This window comes from Saimiri boliviensis, chromosome 19 (assembly GCF_048565385.1).
Source record: "Saimiri boliviensis isolate mSaiBol1 chromosome 19, mSaiBol1.pri, whole genome shotgun sequence".
NCBI lineage: Eukaryota > Metazoa > Chordata > Mammalia > Primates > Cebidae > Saimiri > Saimiri boliviensis.
This window is the reverse complement of record NC_133467.1, coordinates 31,494,651-31,511,171: the sequence shown is the minus strand read 5'-3', so window position 1 is coordinate 31,511,171 and position 16,521 is coordinate 31,494,651. Positions and strand designations below refer to the sequence as shown.

The window sequence follows — 16,521 nt, the reverse complement described above, 5'->3', positions numbered from 1 at the left end:
CAAAAACAGAACAGGGGAGCTACTTGCTTTCTATCATTTTCACAGTAGTTTAGATCCTCATATATATCCTATAAAAAATATGTGCTTTTTTCTCTTTTTTTTTTAAGATGGAGTCTCACTCTGTTGCCCAGGCTGGAGCACAGTGTCGCGATCTCAGCTCACTGTAACCTCTGCCTCCCGGGTTCAAGCAATTCTCTGCCTTAGCCTCCTGAGCAGCTGGGATTACAGGCACCTGCCATCATCAGCTAGCTTTTCTTTTTCCAATAGTGGATGTTCATTACTTTTGTAATTAAAAATTATTATTAGAAGGAAGACAGGTGCTTTGGTGGGGTATCTGCATGGGGTGAACAAGAACATCAGTGTCCAGGAAATAAATGGCAAGTCAAGCAGCTCTCATAGAGATTTATTTAGATGAGAAACAAAATATGAGAATAATAGTTGTAAAGAACAAATCAATAACCAGCAGTGTGCATTTTGGAAAACCAAGTAACTTCTTCTCAGACCTTAAATTTCTGAGTACACAGAGGGTACCTACCTGGGAATTTATATGTTTAAGGAAAATGGGAGATGGCTGAGTTGGTGTGGCCTAGTCAAAAATGGTATCTTAGTTATTACATCCTGCTCCTTTCTAGCTGACAGGAAAGAAAGCTCCTATGTGGAGAGGAGGGATAAATACTGAAGGGATTTACTAAACAAATATCCATCACAGTTTCTTTTTTTTTTTGAGACGGAGTTTCGCTCTTGTTGCCCAGGCTGGAGTGCAATGGCACGATCTCGGCTCACCGCAACCTCTGCCTCCTAGGTTCAGGCAATTCTCCTGCCTCAGCCTCCTGAGTAGCTGGGATTACAGGCACGCGCCACCATGCCCAGCTAATTTTTTGTATTTTTAGTAGAGACGGGGTTTCACCTTGTTGACCAAGATGGTCTCGATCTCTTGACCTTGTGATCCACCCGCCTCGGCCTCCCAAAGTGCTGGGATTACAGGCTTAAGCCACCGCGCCCGGCCCAGTTTCTTTTTTTTTTTTTCTGAGACAGTCTTGCTCTGTCACCCAGACTGGAGTTAAATGTTATGATCTCAGCTTACTGCAACCTCCACCTCCTAGGTTCAAGTGATTCTCATGCCTCAGCCTCCCAAGTAGCTGGGACTACAGGTGCACACCACCAAGTCAGGCTAATTTTTGTATTATTAGAGACAGGGTTTCACCATGTTGGCCAGGCCTCAGATGATCTGCCTGCCTCAGTCTCCCAAAGTGCTGGGATTATAGGCATGAGCCACTGCACCCAGCCCAGAGTTTTCATTTGTTCCTCGAAAGATTTAAGTTGGAAAGGCAAGGCCAATTATGGGTACAACTATAGTCAAGTTGGGAAGACCTCAAAAAAATTAAGTTTAGACATTTAGATTTTCCATAGAAAAAGAGTAAAGGATACTAGGTTTTAGGGTAGAGAGACCCAAATCCAAAGAGTAGCTGCAGTGGGAGGGTGCTATTAGAAGGAGGACATAGAGGCATTCTCTAGGGGTAGCATATGGTGACTGATCCATGCACACAAAGGGGGCCTTAGCGAAACTGTAGAGGACTGATTCTTAAACCAATCACATCTTTGCCAATCTCTGTCACCTGTAGAAGGGCAAACAGAGACACAAGTTAGAGATTTGTAAGACTGAGAATCCTTGAAAACTTATTCCCCATACCCATCAATGAGCATAGCAGACGGGGATTGGGGTATTTGTCACTGATTGGCGAAGAGCAATGGGGAGAAGCTCTAGCTTTCTCCAGTGTCACTGCCTCAGGGAGCTGGGGACAAACACAAGAGGAAAAAAAGGACCACCATGTTTCTTTCTCTTTCCCCTTCCCTCAATATCCTAGATACATTTGAGGACGGTACTTACTGTGGTGACCCTGCAGATTTGACCTTTGAACTCAGGGGAGTAGCAGGCCCCACTGAGTGGACACTTCTCCACTGGCTTTCCACGGTAGATGGGCCGATACGAGGCAGCACAGATGTCAAAGGGGTTGTGCATGTCATAATTGAGCTGGTAGGCATCTGTAGGATTCTTCTCACAGGCAGACAGGATTTTTCGGGTCTAGGGGAAGGAAGGAGTATTTGATTTAGAAGGACAGAAAGCTCCAGACAAACACGTCAAAGGATCCCGTCACCATGGTTTGTTAGTTCCGTTGATGTACTTTTCACCTGGTACAGATACAACAAGAGGTCCCAACCTCTGTACTGGATGTATGTGAAGGGTTAACAATCACCATTCCTATTGTACTGAACTTTCCCCTTCTGGATACAAAAGTGGCTCCATAATCTAGACCCATATTCCTTCACCAACTCGGGAGATTATCGGGGTCAGGTCCTAGAAAGGGTTAAAACAGACTTCCATACCCAAAAATAATGCATTTGGAGCACACAAGTAATGGGATGTGTAAGTGAAGGTTTGTGGTGGTTGTGATGGGTTATCTGGAGCTTAATGACAGGGCTGGGGGTTACTTTCAGCTACAGTGGCTATTCTAGGTTGCAGGGCACTCTTACACGAGTGCCATGTCTCAGTAAACTATTAATTAATTTTCCAGGAACAAAGGAAGCCCCAGGTCAGGAAGTAAACAGAGGGTAGCATTCTGTTGGCTCTTTTTGTTGAATGTTGTTATTTACTGCTTTGTTTCAGAGGCAAGGACCTTGGTCTGCTCCCTCCATGTAAGAGCTGATCTGGCTTCCCTATGGTCACTGAAGGAATTCCATCTACCTGCTGTGCCACCTCAGGCTTGGGCCCAAGTTCCAGCAGGCGCCGAGCAAAGGTGGCAGCTGTCTTGAAGTTCTTGAGCTTGAAGAAGAGGTTGAGGGCTGTACGCAGCACGAGGATCATGTGCACAGGCTGCAGGTTTGAGTGGGTGAAATAGGCTGCCATCTGGTGGACAGAAAGAGGAACACATGCCAGGCTGATGCTATACCTGGTAGAGGTCATTTCTAAGCTGTGACGCATGCATAAAAAACACAACACAACACAGGATGGGCTATAAAGCAGAGGAGTCTTCTACCTCCTAGGTATGGAGGACTGGTGAGATGAGGAAGTAGGGTGAAGAAATGTATCCTCCCCTCATAGAAATGAAGGGCCCAAAATTCTCCTCCCCAGTCAGATCTGGGTTTGCAATTAAAGAATTCAAACCTAGTGGAGGGTAAAAGGAAGGATGTCTCTGTTATGCTCAGAGTCCTATAAATCTTTTTTTTTTTTTTGAGACAGAGTTTCACTCGTTACCCAGGCTGGAGTGCAATGGCGCGATCTCGGCTCAACACAACCTCTGCCTCCTGGGTTCAAGCAATTCTCCTGCCTCAGCCTCCCGAGTAGCTGGGACTACAGGCGCGTGCCACCATGTCCAGCTAATTTTTGTATTTTTAGTAGAGATGGGGTTTTACCACGTTGACCAGGATGGTCTCAATCTCTTGACCTCATGATCCACCCGCCTCAGCCTCCCAAAGTGCTGGGATTACAGGCGTGAGCCATCGCGCCCGGTCCGAGTCCTATAAATCTTACCTCACAGATGCGCTTCTGCTGTTCTAGAGTCTCTTTGGGCAGCTTCTTCCTTTCTATCTCCATGGACAAACCCACAATGTACTCCCGACAAATGGTGATGAGCTGCTGGGCCTGTAGACGGGGCAGAAGGTCAGGATACAGAGACAAGAATGTGGGAGTACCCAGGACTGGGACAGCGGCTAGACCCTCCTACCTCTGCGATCTCTTGTTTATTATCCACAACAAGAAGCGGCACACTGAGAAGTATGGAACGGAATTTTTCCACAGCCTCCTCAAATTTGCCAACTGTGGTGAGCTGATAGCACAGCTGCAACCGTTGGATGAGGTCATTAAGCTTCAGGCCCACAGCTGGTACACCATTCTTCAGCCCTGCATCCTTCCTGGAAAGGGAAAAGTAGGAAGAAGACAGGACAGTCACCACCTAGGACCCAACTTCCTTTTCTGGCAAAAGTCCTTTCAGCTACCGTCTGTCTCCTGTCAAAGTAGCTGGGGAAGAGGATGACGGCAGGTGTAAAACATCGCATAGAATAACAGACTTCTTCTTTTTTTTTTTTTTGAGACAGAGTTTTGCTCTTGTTGCCCAGGCTGGAGTGCAGTGGCACAATCTTGGCTGACCACAACCTCTGCCTCCCGAGTTCAAGTGATTCTCCTGCCTCAGCCTCCCAAGTAGCTGGGATTACAGGCACATGCCACCATACCCGGCTAATTTTTTTTTTTTTTTTTTTTTTTTAGTGGAGACGGGGTTTCTCCAGACTGGTCTCGAACTCTCAACCTCAGGTGATCTGCCTGCCTCAGCCTCCCAAAGTGCTGGAATTACAGGTGTGAGCCACTGCGCCCGGCCCAAAGATCTTTTTCTACTGGGAAACCCTAACTATGAGAGAATTCTGACTATGTCACTGAGGCAACCATCTGAGATATTGACCACAACTTGGAACGGATGAAAGCAAAGAGCAAGGGGCCTTACCAGTTGCGATTAGGATAGCCATACATGGAGGGTAGGCACGGCAGAGCCTGATAGGTTGTGCGGCCTCGGGCATATGTCTGTAGGAACAGTTGCTTGTAGGGGCCAAACTGGATTACCCCTACTTGGTCATGAAGAAGCTGGAAAAGAAGGAAAGAAACAAGCATTTTGGCTCTGCCGCATAAAAACCTACTTTTCTCAAATGCTAATCTCTTCTGGGGGAAAAAAAAAACAAAACCCAACTTACTTTTCCTTGGGCAAGGTAATTAACTTCTCTGTTTAAGTTTCCTCATCAGTAAAATACACTTAATTGTAAGACCTACTTCATTTAATAATACCTATTACTTAGGATAGTGCCTAGCACACAGTGAACATTAAATAAACATTAGCAGTTATTATAGTGTTATCATTATTGTTGTTATTATAACAATACTAGCTTAGTGTTCTAAACTGATCCCTGCTTGAGAGGGGGGTACTTATCTCACTGATGTGAGCCAGAAGGTAAGCTATAAATGGGTGAAGACGACTGAAGGATCTGCCCTAGGAGATTACTAGGCCAAGTGGAAGGCAGGTAACAGGAAGGCAAGTGTACTTAAACAAGACCAAGAGTTTTCATGATAAATACACACCTCTGCCCTCATGGGTAGGATTATTTCACTTGGTTAAAATGAGTCAGCCATTTCCCTGGGACCCTGGGCTATGCACACTCAAGAGGAAAAGCTAAAGTTACTTACCCGCATGGCTGTTTCAAAAGAGCCTGCCAGGATGTGATCAACTGGAAGCTGAGAGTTATTACACCAGATCTAACAAGAAACAAAAAACCCAAGCCAAGTAAAACTTTGTCCCTTCTCTATTCTCCTCCATAACTCTAGCAGAAAAGTAGCCAACACCTGTTATACACGAATCAAGTAGTCACTCATCCCTGCAGGGTTTCTTCCTGCTTACCTGAGTTGGACTTGTTCCCTTGGTTGGGGGCACAAAGAAACCATCTTCAGCTCCACCAGCTGCCCCAGGGGATATGTCCTAGGGGAAAAACAAAAATTGAGTAATTTTTTTTTTTTTTTTTGGAAAACACAATCACACTCTGTCACCTAAGCTGGAGTGCAGAGGCATGATCTTGGCACACTAAAACCTCTGCCTCCCATGGTCAAGCAATCCCCCAACCTCAGCCTCGCGAGTAGCTGGGACCATAGGCACGAATCACTACACCCAACTAATTTTTGTATTTTTTTGTAGAGATGGAGTTTTGCCATGTAAACCAAGCTGGTCTCCAACTCGCAATCTCAAGCGATCTGCCAGGCTCGACCTCCCAAAGTGCTAGGATTACAGGTGTGAGCCACCGTGCCTGGGCAAATTAACATTTTAAGCCATTCAAGTACTTTATTCTGTTGAATCTAGAGCACAACCATTTACCTTGTTCCCTACCTCCAGTGAGGAAGAATGGTGATAGTTGTGGGAGAAGACTGCCAAAATAGGAGCTACCTCACCAGTGACAAAATAACATCAAAAACTCCAATTCAGATAAAATGGCTTGCTGCCTTTTCCTAAGCTGCTGCTGCCACAACCCTGATTACTTCATTCTTCTTTCTTTCAAATGGGAGCTAAGCATCAGATTAGAGGTAAATTCTACATCCCCTCCTCTTTGAGCATACAGGACAGATGGAAATGAAAGGCCAGTAACTTTGACTGTCTCATTCTTCCTTCTTCTATTTTTTTAAATAGAGACAGGGTCTTGCTATGTTGCCCAGGCTGGCCTTGAACTCCTGGGCTCAAGCAATCACCCTGCCTTAGCTTCCCAAAGTGCTGGATTACAGGCATGAGCCAGAGTGCACAGCCATCTTCCTTCTTTCAAATGGGAGATAAGCATCAGATTAGAAGGAGGGTCTAGTCCCCTTCCCTTTTGGAGACCTCAGGATAGCGATGGGAGACAAATAAGGCCCCTGGCTTCCACAGGGAGATACGGAACCTTCTAAAGGTACAAATTCCACATACCAGCTCAGGAGGGAGCTCCAAATCTTCTTCTACATCCCAGCCACCTCCTTCTTCTTGTCCCTTGCCAATAGCATCATCCCCCAAACCTTCTGTAGCCTCCACAAACCCATCTGTAAGGAAAATTCAGGCTCAAAACAGATTTGGACTGTGGCATAATCTTAGCCAAAGGAAGTAAAATCCATCCTAGTTGGTTTCATGGCGTGGAAGTCTGCAGGGCTACCCACAACCCAGTCCCAAGCCAAGGTGTCCATCGTCCCAGAAGAGTCTGAAAACAGCACTTTTACCTTCATCCAGCTGCAGCTCTGCATCTTCTCCCCAGCCCTCTGTACCAACAGTGTCAATGTCAATGTCAGCAGCCAGTGCTCCTCCTTTCCCTACAGAGCGAAGGAACAGAACAGAACTGGTTACAGTCCAGCAAGTCGGAGATAGGGCCTTTTCTGCAGGCAGGTTAAATCCTTTCAAAAACAGGTATCAAGCTTCTGCCTACTTATTATGTGCATATTATTTATTTTTGTGGTATATATGTTATGCTGACTTGCAGTAGGTTTCACAGAGGGAGGGAATAGAAGACAGATGGGAGGAACTGGTCTTCCTGCTCCCAAAAACTGGCTCTTAAATAATTTGTACTAACCAGCCTTTGGCTAGCAACTCTTAAGTTTCTTCCTGAGAGCTTTGCTAAGCTACCACCAGTACCATGTGTACAGGGCATCAGGCACAGGGTAGATAGAGGAGATGGTGGAAAGGGTGCGGTTCGGCATAAAATACTCAAGAGTCTGTTTAGGCTCTTACTTAGGTGAAATGAACTAAGAGACCAAGAAAACAGGAGGTGGTTAAGGGTGGAAGTGGTGGAGGATGGTAGCACACATCTGCCTATACCCACATACTGGAATTACAGGTAGCTGAGTTAGTACCTTAAGATTGTATGGTCATGAATGATAAAATACTGAACAAAGAATATGACTACATACATAGTAAAACCTAAGAAAATACACCAAAATATTAACTGAAGTTATTGGTGGTACTAGAGGCATCCCTTTTTTCTCCTCATTTTCCAAATTTTCTTTAATGACCTCGAAATGCAATTTTTTTTTTTTGAGACGGAGTTTTGCTCTTGTTACCCAGGCTGGAGTGCAATGGCGCGATCTCGGCTCACTGCAACCTCTGCCTCCTGGGTTCAGGCAATTCTCCTGCCTCAGCCTCCTGAGTAGCTGGGATTACAGGCACGCACCACCATACCCAGCTAATGTTTTTTATTTTTAGTAGAGACGGGGTTTCACCATGTTGACCAGGATGGTCTCGATCTCTCGACCTCGTGATCCACCCATCTCAGGCTCCCAAAGTGCTGGGATTACAGGCTTGAGCCACCGCGCCCGGCCTCGAAATGCAATTTTAAGTTTTTAACACTGTACCATAACTGGCATTTCAATGCTCCATTAGGCTTCATGCAGAAAAAAAGGAGAGATGAAACTAAATGCCAATGGTATTCTCCAGGACAGTTCTCACAAAAAAACAACAGAAGTGCTATGGGAGAAGTAGGTAGTTACCTTTGCCGGCAATGGTGCCTTCAAAGAATCCTTTGGATACAGTCAACAAAGGCCAGTTGGTATCCAATGGCATGATAGGTGCAGGAGGCTGGAGCAGCTTGGCATTGGGGTCAATGTCTGGGATCTGAATAGTAGAAGAAAACAGGCTAAAAACAAACACCACTTGGAAGTCACATAAGGAAAGTTATGCAACCTCCTTTGATCTCATTTGTTTCTCTGTCTCTCCTAGTAACCAGGTGGGAGAGGACAATCATAATTTTAAGCTGTTCTAAGTCTCAGAGTTGATCCTGTAATAAGAGACAAATAAAGACTTACTGTCTCCTTCTCTGGGTCAAATGTCTCCTTTAGGCTCTCAGCTTCTTCATCTAAGCCATGGGTAGCAGCTGTGAGATAGGCCAGGGACTCTGTAGAGAAAACAGACTTTGTGGTATAGGTACATTTCCAAATGCATGTTGCTGTGGTAAGCAGCCTCTGAGATGGCCCCCCAGTGATCCCTGAATCCTGGTATTCAAGTTGTTGCATAATACCTTCCTCGTAAGTGTGGGCTGGATTTATTAACCAGCTTCTAATGGGTGGGACATGGCAAATGTGATGGGATGTTAATTCCTAGATCTGGTTACAAAGATTGTGGCTTCTGTCTTGGAGTGCCCTCTTTTGCTCACTTGCTGCAAGGGAAACTAGCTACCACATTACAAACTCCTACAGAGAAGTCAACATGAAAAGAAACTCATGTTTCTTAGACAACACGGAGCAGGACATGAGGGCTGCCAATGGCCACTGAGTGAGTGCAGAAGTGGATTCTCTCCTTGGTTGAGTCTTGAGGTATCTGCGGTCCTGGCCAACACTTTGACTGTAGCCTTATGAGAGACCCTAAACCAGAGGCACCTAGCTAAGCCATGCCACAAATTGTGAAATGATAAATATCTGTTGTATTAAACTACTAAATTTGGGAGTAATTTGTTATACAGCAATAGAGAAGCAATGCAGTTGCTTATCTTTGAGAACTATCCATCAGTGTTGAGAACCTTGGATATCTCTGACTCCTCTCTGTCACATCTCAAATCTAGTTACTGCAATAAATCATGTTGTTTCTACTTTCAAAATATATCCTGAATCTGAGCATGCTCCTCCCTCCACTAATAGCACCCTGGTCCAAACCACACCTTTTACCTTGCTTGTTCCCTAATGTATCTCAAATGCTAATATAATGCTTGGTATATAGTGGGTTCTCAAAAAATATCCCTTGAATATATACATTAATAAATGAGTGAAACCTCCAAACTGAAAATAAAGAACAAAATTCTAATGGCATCCAACCAAGTGCATTTTATAGGGTGTCTGCTCTAGGCCTTTTAAAACCTCCTATCTTCCCCATGAATAACTGTTTTTCTTAAGGGTGTGTGGCCAGACTGAATATTCTGGCTGCACCTCCCTTTGTCTTTGAAGAAAATCTACACACCGTAGGAGCATGTTGTCTCTCCTAAAAAAAATGCACAATAAAGAGAAATCCTTCACCACTATACACAAATTAACTCAACACGAAGAGAAAAACACTTCCTCAGACCCCGAAAAAGCTGCCGAGTCCTGGATACTTACTCTGCCCACAGTTCTTTAGGATCCGCACACGCTCTGATACATCACCCAGATACAGGGCATTCTGATAGTGGCCACTCATGTCCTTTCTGATCTCAGCTGCACCAAGTAAGTGAGAGACATCAATTTAGGTATTTTCTCTTAAGTTGTCTTTCTCCTCTATTCACCTTCCTCCTCCCCCTAAGAACCCATCTTCTCATCCTTAGTTTGAGAGCCTCACCAATCTTCATCATCTTGCGAAGTTTTTCTAAGTTGCCAGTGATAAGATACAGGAAGGAAAGTTTGTCAAAGTTTTTGGTACGCTGATAGCACATTTCCACAATCTGGTGGTTTCCCTGCAGCAGGGCCACTTCTCCCAGCTTTTCCCAGCAGTTCTTGTCATCCAGTGCTTTGGCTGCTTCCAGAGCAATCTAAAGAATCCCCAGGGTCATGTTAACAGGTTGAAGGCACTGTGACTCAAAACCAGGGACTCTGCAAAGCCTCTGCCTCTATATAAATTTCCCAAAGAACGTCCTATACTTTCAATTACTCCTAGCTTTTTGTCTAATTCTATTGAAAATCCAGTGAACAAATAAGACCCCTTTGGATACAGGGATAGAAATAATCACATCACACATCGTCCTCCTTAGAAATTTACTTTTACAATGAAACCACCCAGCAGTTTCTGATTCCATAGAGCCAGTTCTTGCTTAGCTACCTTACTTCCTACCTGCCAGGTTTGAAGATCCATGGGGCTTTACAAAGACAGAAGAAATAATACTAGGAAGAAGTTCAGAACTGGAAAAAAAGTTTTCCTAAGCCCTTTTCCCCTTTAAAAACAATGTCTATTCACTCTAGGCCCCAACACTTATTAGGTGCTCTTTCATCTAAGTAGCCAGTCAGCAAGACCAAGTGTCAATGAAATAGTAAGATTTTCAAATTCCATGTCATCTTGCTTTTATCCTAGAAATTACTGAATTCAGACTAATGAAGGCTGACAAAAACAGAAATGCTGTGGCAGAGAGGCAGGAAAAAGTAGAGATGGGGCGAAGAGCAACAGGAACACAGCTCCACGTAACAACTAAAAAAATCCCAAATATCATTATTCTGGCTAAAGAAGCAAGCCCAGAATAATAATCTTCCAATGCCACTCTCAACCTCTCACTTCTAATATGGGGCTGATGATCATATTCTTCTCACCTCAATGTTTCCACACTCCAGTGCCAGACTAAAGCGAGTTTTCTCATCCTTGACAAAATGCAGTGCCACTTCAGGATAGCCCTTCTTCTGGAGATAAGCAATAATAGACTGGCCTACTAGTTTGGCATTCCTCACCATGTGCAGTACCTAGATATTTGGGGTGGGGGGTCAGGCAAGAAGTAGACATCACTTACAGGAAAAAAAAAAAAAAAAAAAAAGAATGCTGCCTCTGTTAATACTCTAGTTTACAACCTCACTTCATACCTCATCATATTTTCTGTTGATCAGGGCCAGCTTGAATTTGAATTCAGTGGGATCAATGGTGAGTACCCGGGGACGACACTCCCTGTCTAGGCAGTATACATTGTTGCCCTTCACCCGTGTGACATAGATGGGTAAATCTAGAGTTCGAATGATCCCGTGGTCCCTAAGAACAGAGGGTAGAGGGCACAACTTTCAGTAAGTGAGAGGGAAAATCCATTCTGTGAAGAAATGGAACAAATCTAGGAAACAGTCTTTTGTCAAGTGCAGTTTGAACAATGATATAGATGGGAAGTGATTCAAAAGACAGCAGAACTAAATGCCAAATTTATCATATTCTTTCTATGGTGGGGCAGATGGCATGATCTTTCTTTATATGCTATTATACTAGAAGATGAGTAATAGACAATGGTTACAGGAATCAGACCTAAAAGTTAAATCTTAAGTTCTGATATACAATCAATAGGTGACTATGGACAGGTAACTTCTTTATAAGCTATAATTGAAAGTAGAACAGAGGTAGAAGTGAGGAGTTCCGACAAATAAAAAAATAGAAAATAGAAAGCATTTTGAACTGAATAATAATAAATAGATTACAAATCGAAGTTTGTCAATATAGCTAATGCAACACTTGACAGAAAATTTAGACTGTATTAGAAGAAATATTGAAAATTATTGGGTTCTACATGCATATATTATGAGAGACTACAAATTAATGGGCATTCATCTAAAAAATTTTACTCTTCTTTTTAAACAGTAAAGAACAAAGTACTTAGAAGAAAACAATAAAGCCAATAGTAGAAATTAAATAGAAAACAAAAATACTACAGAGAAGTTCAATAAAGGCAAACACTGAATAAAATTGATAAGCCTCTCATGAGGGTAATTAAAAGAAAAAAGTAATAGAAATGGAAAAGAAGATATTACTACAGATCTTGCAGAATAAAGATGTTAACTTTTTTTTTTTTTTTTTGAGACGGAGTTTCACTCTCGTTACCCAGGCTGGAGTGCAATGGCGCGATCTCGGCTCACCGCAACCTCCGCCTCCTGGGTTCAGGCAATTCTCCTGCCTCAGCCTCTTGAGTAGCTGGGATTACAGGCACACGCCACCATGCCCAGCAAATTTTTGTATTTTTAGTAGAGACGGGGTTTCACCATGTTGACCAGGATGGTCTTGATCTCTTGACCTCGTGATCCACCCGCCTCGGCCTCCCAAAGTGCTGGGATTACAGGCGTGAGCCACCGCGCCTGGTGATGTTAACTTTTTAAAAGGATCAAACTGGCTAGGCACGGTAGCTCACACCTGTAATCCCAGCACTTTGGGAGGCCAAGGCAGGCAGATCACAAGGTCTGGAGTTTGAGACCAGCCTGACCAACATGGTGAAACTCCATCTCTACTAAAAATACAAAAATTAGCTGGGTGTGGTGGTGCAGGCCTATAATCCCAGCTACTCTGGAGGCTGAGGCAGGAGAATTGCTTGAACCTGGGAGGCAGAGGTTGCAGTGAGCTGAGATTGCTCCACTGCACTCCAGCCTGGGCAACAGAGAGAGACTCCGCTCAAAAATAAATAAACAAATAAAAAATAAAAAGTAAAAATGCAGTTTCACATTGCCTAATAAATGTGAAGATATGCATTACTCTATGGCCTAGCAATTCTATTCTGGATATACATTACACACTCTAGAGAAATGTATGTACATGTACACCAGAAAACATGTAAAAGAATGTTTAAGAACACTGTTCATACCAGCCAAAAACTAGAATTTACTCAAATATTCTTTAAAAGAGTAGAAATGACAAACTGTGGTATAATCATATAATTATACAAAAATGAAAAAAAATGAAATGTAAGATGGATAAATCTTACAAACAAAATATTGAGTAAAATATGAAATAATATATCCAGTATGATTTCATTTATAGGAAGGCAAAACCAGGCAAAACTAAATCATATTAAGAAACACAGGGCAGTAAAATTACAAAGAAAAGCGAGGCAGAAATTATTGTTAAAACTAGAATGTTATTTTTGGTGGAAACAGGGAGGGTTGTGATCAATAAGGACCACATGGCAAAGGGCTTCTGGGGTGCCAGAACTCTTCTATTTCTTGACTTGGGTGGTAGTTATGCTGATGTTTGCTACATAACTTATTTGTTATTCTATACATTTTTTAAATGTAATTGTCTACATTTGTTTTAGATTTCTCAATTTTAAAAAAGTTGAAAAAAGAGTGTTCTGGTGCCCCTCGCACACATATACCAAGTAAGGCTTTTCCATGAAGAAAGTTTACGAACAACTTCAATTATATCTCAAGATAGGACAGTGATTTCAGGAAGCAGCCTTCTCCCATTCTGTATCCCAGATAATTCACTTACCCAGTGGTGACAGCATATTTGATGTGGTTGCTTGTGGTATAGATAAACACCCCACTCTCATCCCAGGCCCCACTCTTGACACGAATGTTCTCATGAATGTTACATAAAGCATCCAGTTTTCGGTTACAGATCACAATGGCTGTAAGAGGCAAAGGGCATGAGTGTTCTGTTGGATAGGGTAAGTGCCGTAGACTGGCAGGGATGGGGGTAGGAGGGACTGGTCTCTAAATCAGGGTGGATATAATGAAGACTCACCATGTTTGGCTAGTAGTGCTACATGTGACATGTCTGCTGACCAGATAACATATTTCACTTTAGAAATCTTCACGGATGCCAAAGTCCTGAGACAGAGAGAGATGTGCAAATGTGAATGGATCTACTTCCCTTGCCTCAACCTATGATCTACATCAGTTGCACCCTCTAATTAATGGAAACTCCAATTTCTTAATGTAATACTAATTACATAAAATACTTAATGTAATTCCTACATAGAAACTCAGTGACTTAAACATTTTGGCTGACATTGTGCACTTTTCCCTTTCTCAACCCCTGGTCCCTCATTTCCTTATATTATTAAGGAATCTGTGTATGTCTATTTCACCACTGGACTATAAGCTCCTTTATGTTATTATAACCTGTCTCTCTCTCATCCTAAGCCCTGAGAACACTCTTTATTCAGTTAAGTGCTGGAAAAACAGATAAATAACCAAGACTCTTGCTGTAATGCTAGAGCGGACATGTAGGATGGAGAGTGATCACAGAAGGGAAAAAGTTACTAGAAAGAGTCTTGGAGCACACAAAGTAGCCAAGCCACAAGACAAACTCACTTGGGGAAAAAAGGTTCCCACTAAAGCTGTCCACTCTCCCCAACTACATGGCTGTCTGCTTAGGGGCACCTGATATGTTACCGCTTCTGCTGTACGTCAAAGAGCGTGATAGAGTCCGCATCTCGAAGCAGGAGGTTGCCTGTGCCAGCATAGAAGATCTCGTCACAGTTGGGCACCTGTACCTTTTTGGTGATCTCATTCTTCAGATTCTTGATCAGAAGCTACAATAAGTATTAAAGATGGGATTAAGAGAGTAAGTGTGTGTAGATCATGACGGCAACTGATGAAGTCTCTCAGCAATTTTTCCTTAGCTTCAATAAACTAAGTATTTTTTGTCCTGTCCATGTCAATGACCACTGCAGACAGATCACTTCAACCAAGATCTTTTCTAAGGGCCTTCATGCATCTTTTTTTCTCCTCCAACTGAAACATCCTGAGAAGTCCAACTAAAGTCTGAATTCCTCAATCACCAGAGAGAGAAAACAATGCTTCTGGGGCTTACATTTTGTTAAATATTTTCTTCAGAGTGCTTTATCTTGTGCTGGACCTATTACATTTCAAGTAACAATGGAGGTAGCAGAACAAGGAGGGAGATCTCCTCATCCAGCCCACTCACTTCAGATTTGATGCATTCTGGGCTCCTGTAGTCAAGAGTGACTTTAGCTTGGCTCTTAAACTCAGAGCCACAGCGATCATCAGCACAATCAAATCAGTTTTAATCCCTTTCCCCCAAGAGGGCTTAGTGTAGGGCTAGAGACAAAAGTATAGCCAACGCATGAGAATCATGGCTGCCCAGGGGAGAGCAGAAAAAACAATGGTCTTTATACTGCAAAACACAGGCCACTGTCACCACATTTCTCAAATTAGTTTCTGCTTTTAGTCTTAACTCACCGAATGCATCCGATCTAGGACAGCAAATCGATTTCGAGCGACCCAAACGGCTGTCAGGCCTGAGGATCGTTTCCCTTCAGGGGCTGAGAAGAACAAAACCAAAGGGTGGGAGCATGTGGTGAGTCACTGGCAGGTGACATAGTCGGATGCCATGGAGCTGCCAGTCTTGCTGGATGCCATCTTGGCTTTGCCAGTTGAGCTGCTTCCTAACGAATTCAGCCATAACCTGGGGCTATTGTTGAGTGACTTTTCCCCACCCGTCCCCTGCAAACACCAACCACCACCTCTGCCAAGGCTCTTTTCTCTAGGCCAAGTGGCTGCATTTCAGCCAACATCATGTACTGGCAGAAGGGCCGCCCATCTTGGGAGACAGCATACTCCATCAAGCTAACGAGCAGGGCCTCCCTGGCCAAGCTGCAGCAAAGCAAGCCTGTGTCATAGGACCCCCTCCCCAGGATGCAGCTGCTCAGCTGTTATAACATGCAAATGTAGACTTCCTAGTAGGGCAGGGTGGGGCAGAGCACTCCCAACCCAATCTTGACAAGAGAGCTTGGTGCTGGGCAGTATTTAGAACCAAGCTGATGCTCTGTAAATGTCAACTGACCATTCTTATCACCCTGAAGAGAGTTACAAAATGTTCCTCAGTTCAGTGGCTTATTAGAATTTTGAAATGGACACTCCATTCTCTGGGGAACTTGTAGAAGGATAAATAGAAGGGTGCATCAAAATACTCATTTACGTATGACACCAGCAGAAAACTGGACAGAACATACTGGCCAGTCTTGCCCCTGGCATCTGGAATGGTAGGCGATTTACAAAACTAATTATTATCAAAGCCAACACTCCCATTTTCCAGGGGCCAGGAAACTGCAATATTCAAGCCCATCTCTGTTGCCCACCTCTCTCAAAAAATGAAGTACAGAAAATAAAAGTGGTAATAAAACAAAATATTTTTAATTCTACTAATTGTAAACATAGATGGGAAAAAAAAGCAAAGGGCTGAGTTAAGAGGTACCAAATCATAAGATTTAGTCAGAAATGGCTTAACTGACTTATGAGGGAGAATTTGACTTATAAATACCAAATACAAATATATTTTCTTTCTCTTACTATTAACACATTTAAAAGAGAGGAAATCGATTAGCAACAATGATAACCCAGAGGCACCCACAAAAGAAACAGAGCTAACAAATTATTTCTCAGGAATCTGCTGATGGCATCTAACATATGAAAGTATGCCAGTTACGAGTAGGGATCTGCAGAATAAATCTTTGACCTGGTACTAGCCATAAACCCGCTGGAGGAAGTGCACTGAAAGGCACCTAGACAATGGTCAAATCCATTCTGAGAATGTTTTGTCAGCAAGTTCT

General features: G+C 43.3%; 1 protein-coding gene across 1 annotated transcript in view; it reads right to left on the bottom strand.

Moving 5' to 3' along the window:
* Positions 1–387: 387 nt before the first annotated feature.
* The window catches only part of COPA (COPI coat complex subunit alpha), a 49,177-nt gene continuing 33,043 nt past the window's right edge, over positions 388–16,521 (bottom strand). The window contains exons 14-33 of the mRNA XM_003937945.4: positions 15,152–15,234; positions 14,342–14,481; positions 13,689–13,774; positions 13,434–13,572; positions 11,063–11,225; positions 10,799–10,945; positions 9,840–10,029; positions 9,623–9,718; positions 8,342–8,430; positions 8,027–8,150; positions 6,767–6,856; positions 6,483–6,592; positions 5,436–5,513; positions 5,225–5,293; positions 4,494–4,630; positions 3,723–3,909; positions 3,530–3,640; positions 2,744–2,905; positions 1,889–2,083; positions 388–1,616 (exon numbers count right to left, since the gene is read on the bottom strand). Coding sequence (XP_003937994.2) covers positions 1,557–1,616; positions 1,889–2,083; positions 2,744–2,905; positions 3,530–3,640; positions 3,723–3,909; positions 4,494–4,630; positions 5,225–5,293; positions 5,436–5,513; positions 6,483–6,592; positions 6,767–6,856; positions 8,027–8,150; positions 8,342–8,430; positions 9,623–9,718; positions 9,840–10,029; positions 10,799–10,945; positions 11,063–11,225; positions 13,434–13,572; positions 13,689–13,774; positions 14,342–14,481; positions 15,152–15,234 — 2,456 coding nt within the window. The 3' untranslated portion in view covers positions 388–1,556. The remainder of the gene's footprint in view (positions 1,617–1,888; positions 2,084–2,743; positions 2,906–3,529; positions 3,641–3,722; positions 3,910–4,493; positions 4,631–5,224; positions 5,294–5,435; positions 5,514–6,482; positions 6,593–6,766; positions 6,857–8,026; positions 8,151–8,341; positions 8,431–9,622; positions 9,719–9,839; positions 10,030–10,798; positions 10,946–11,062; positions 11,226–13,433; positions 13,573–13,688; positions 13,775–14,341; positions 14,482–15,151; positions 15,235–16,521) is intronic.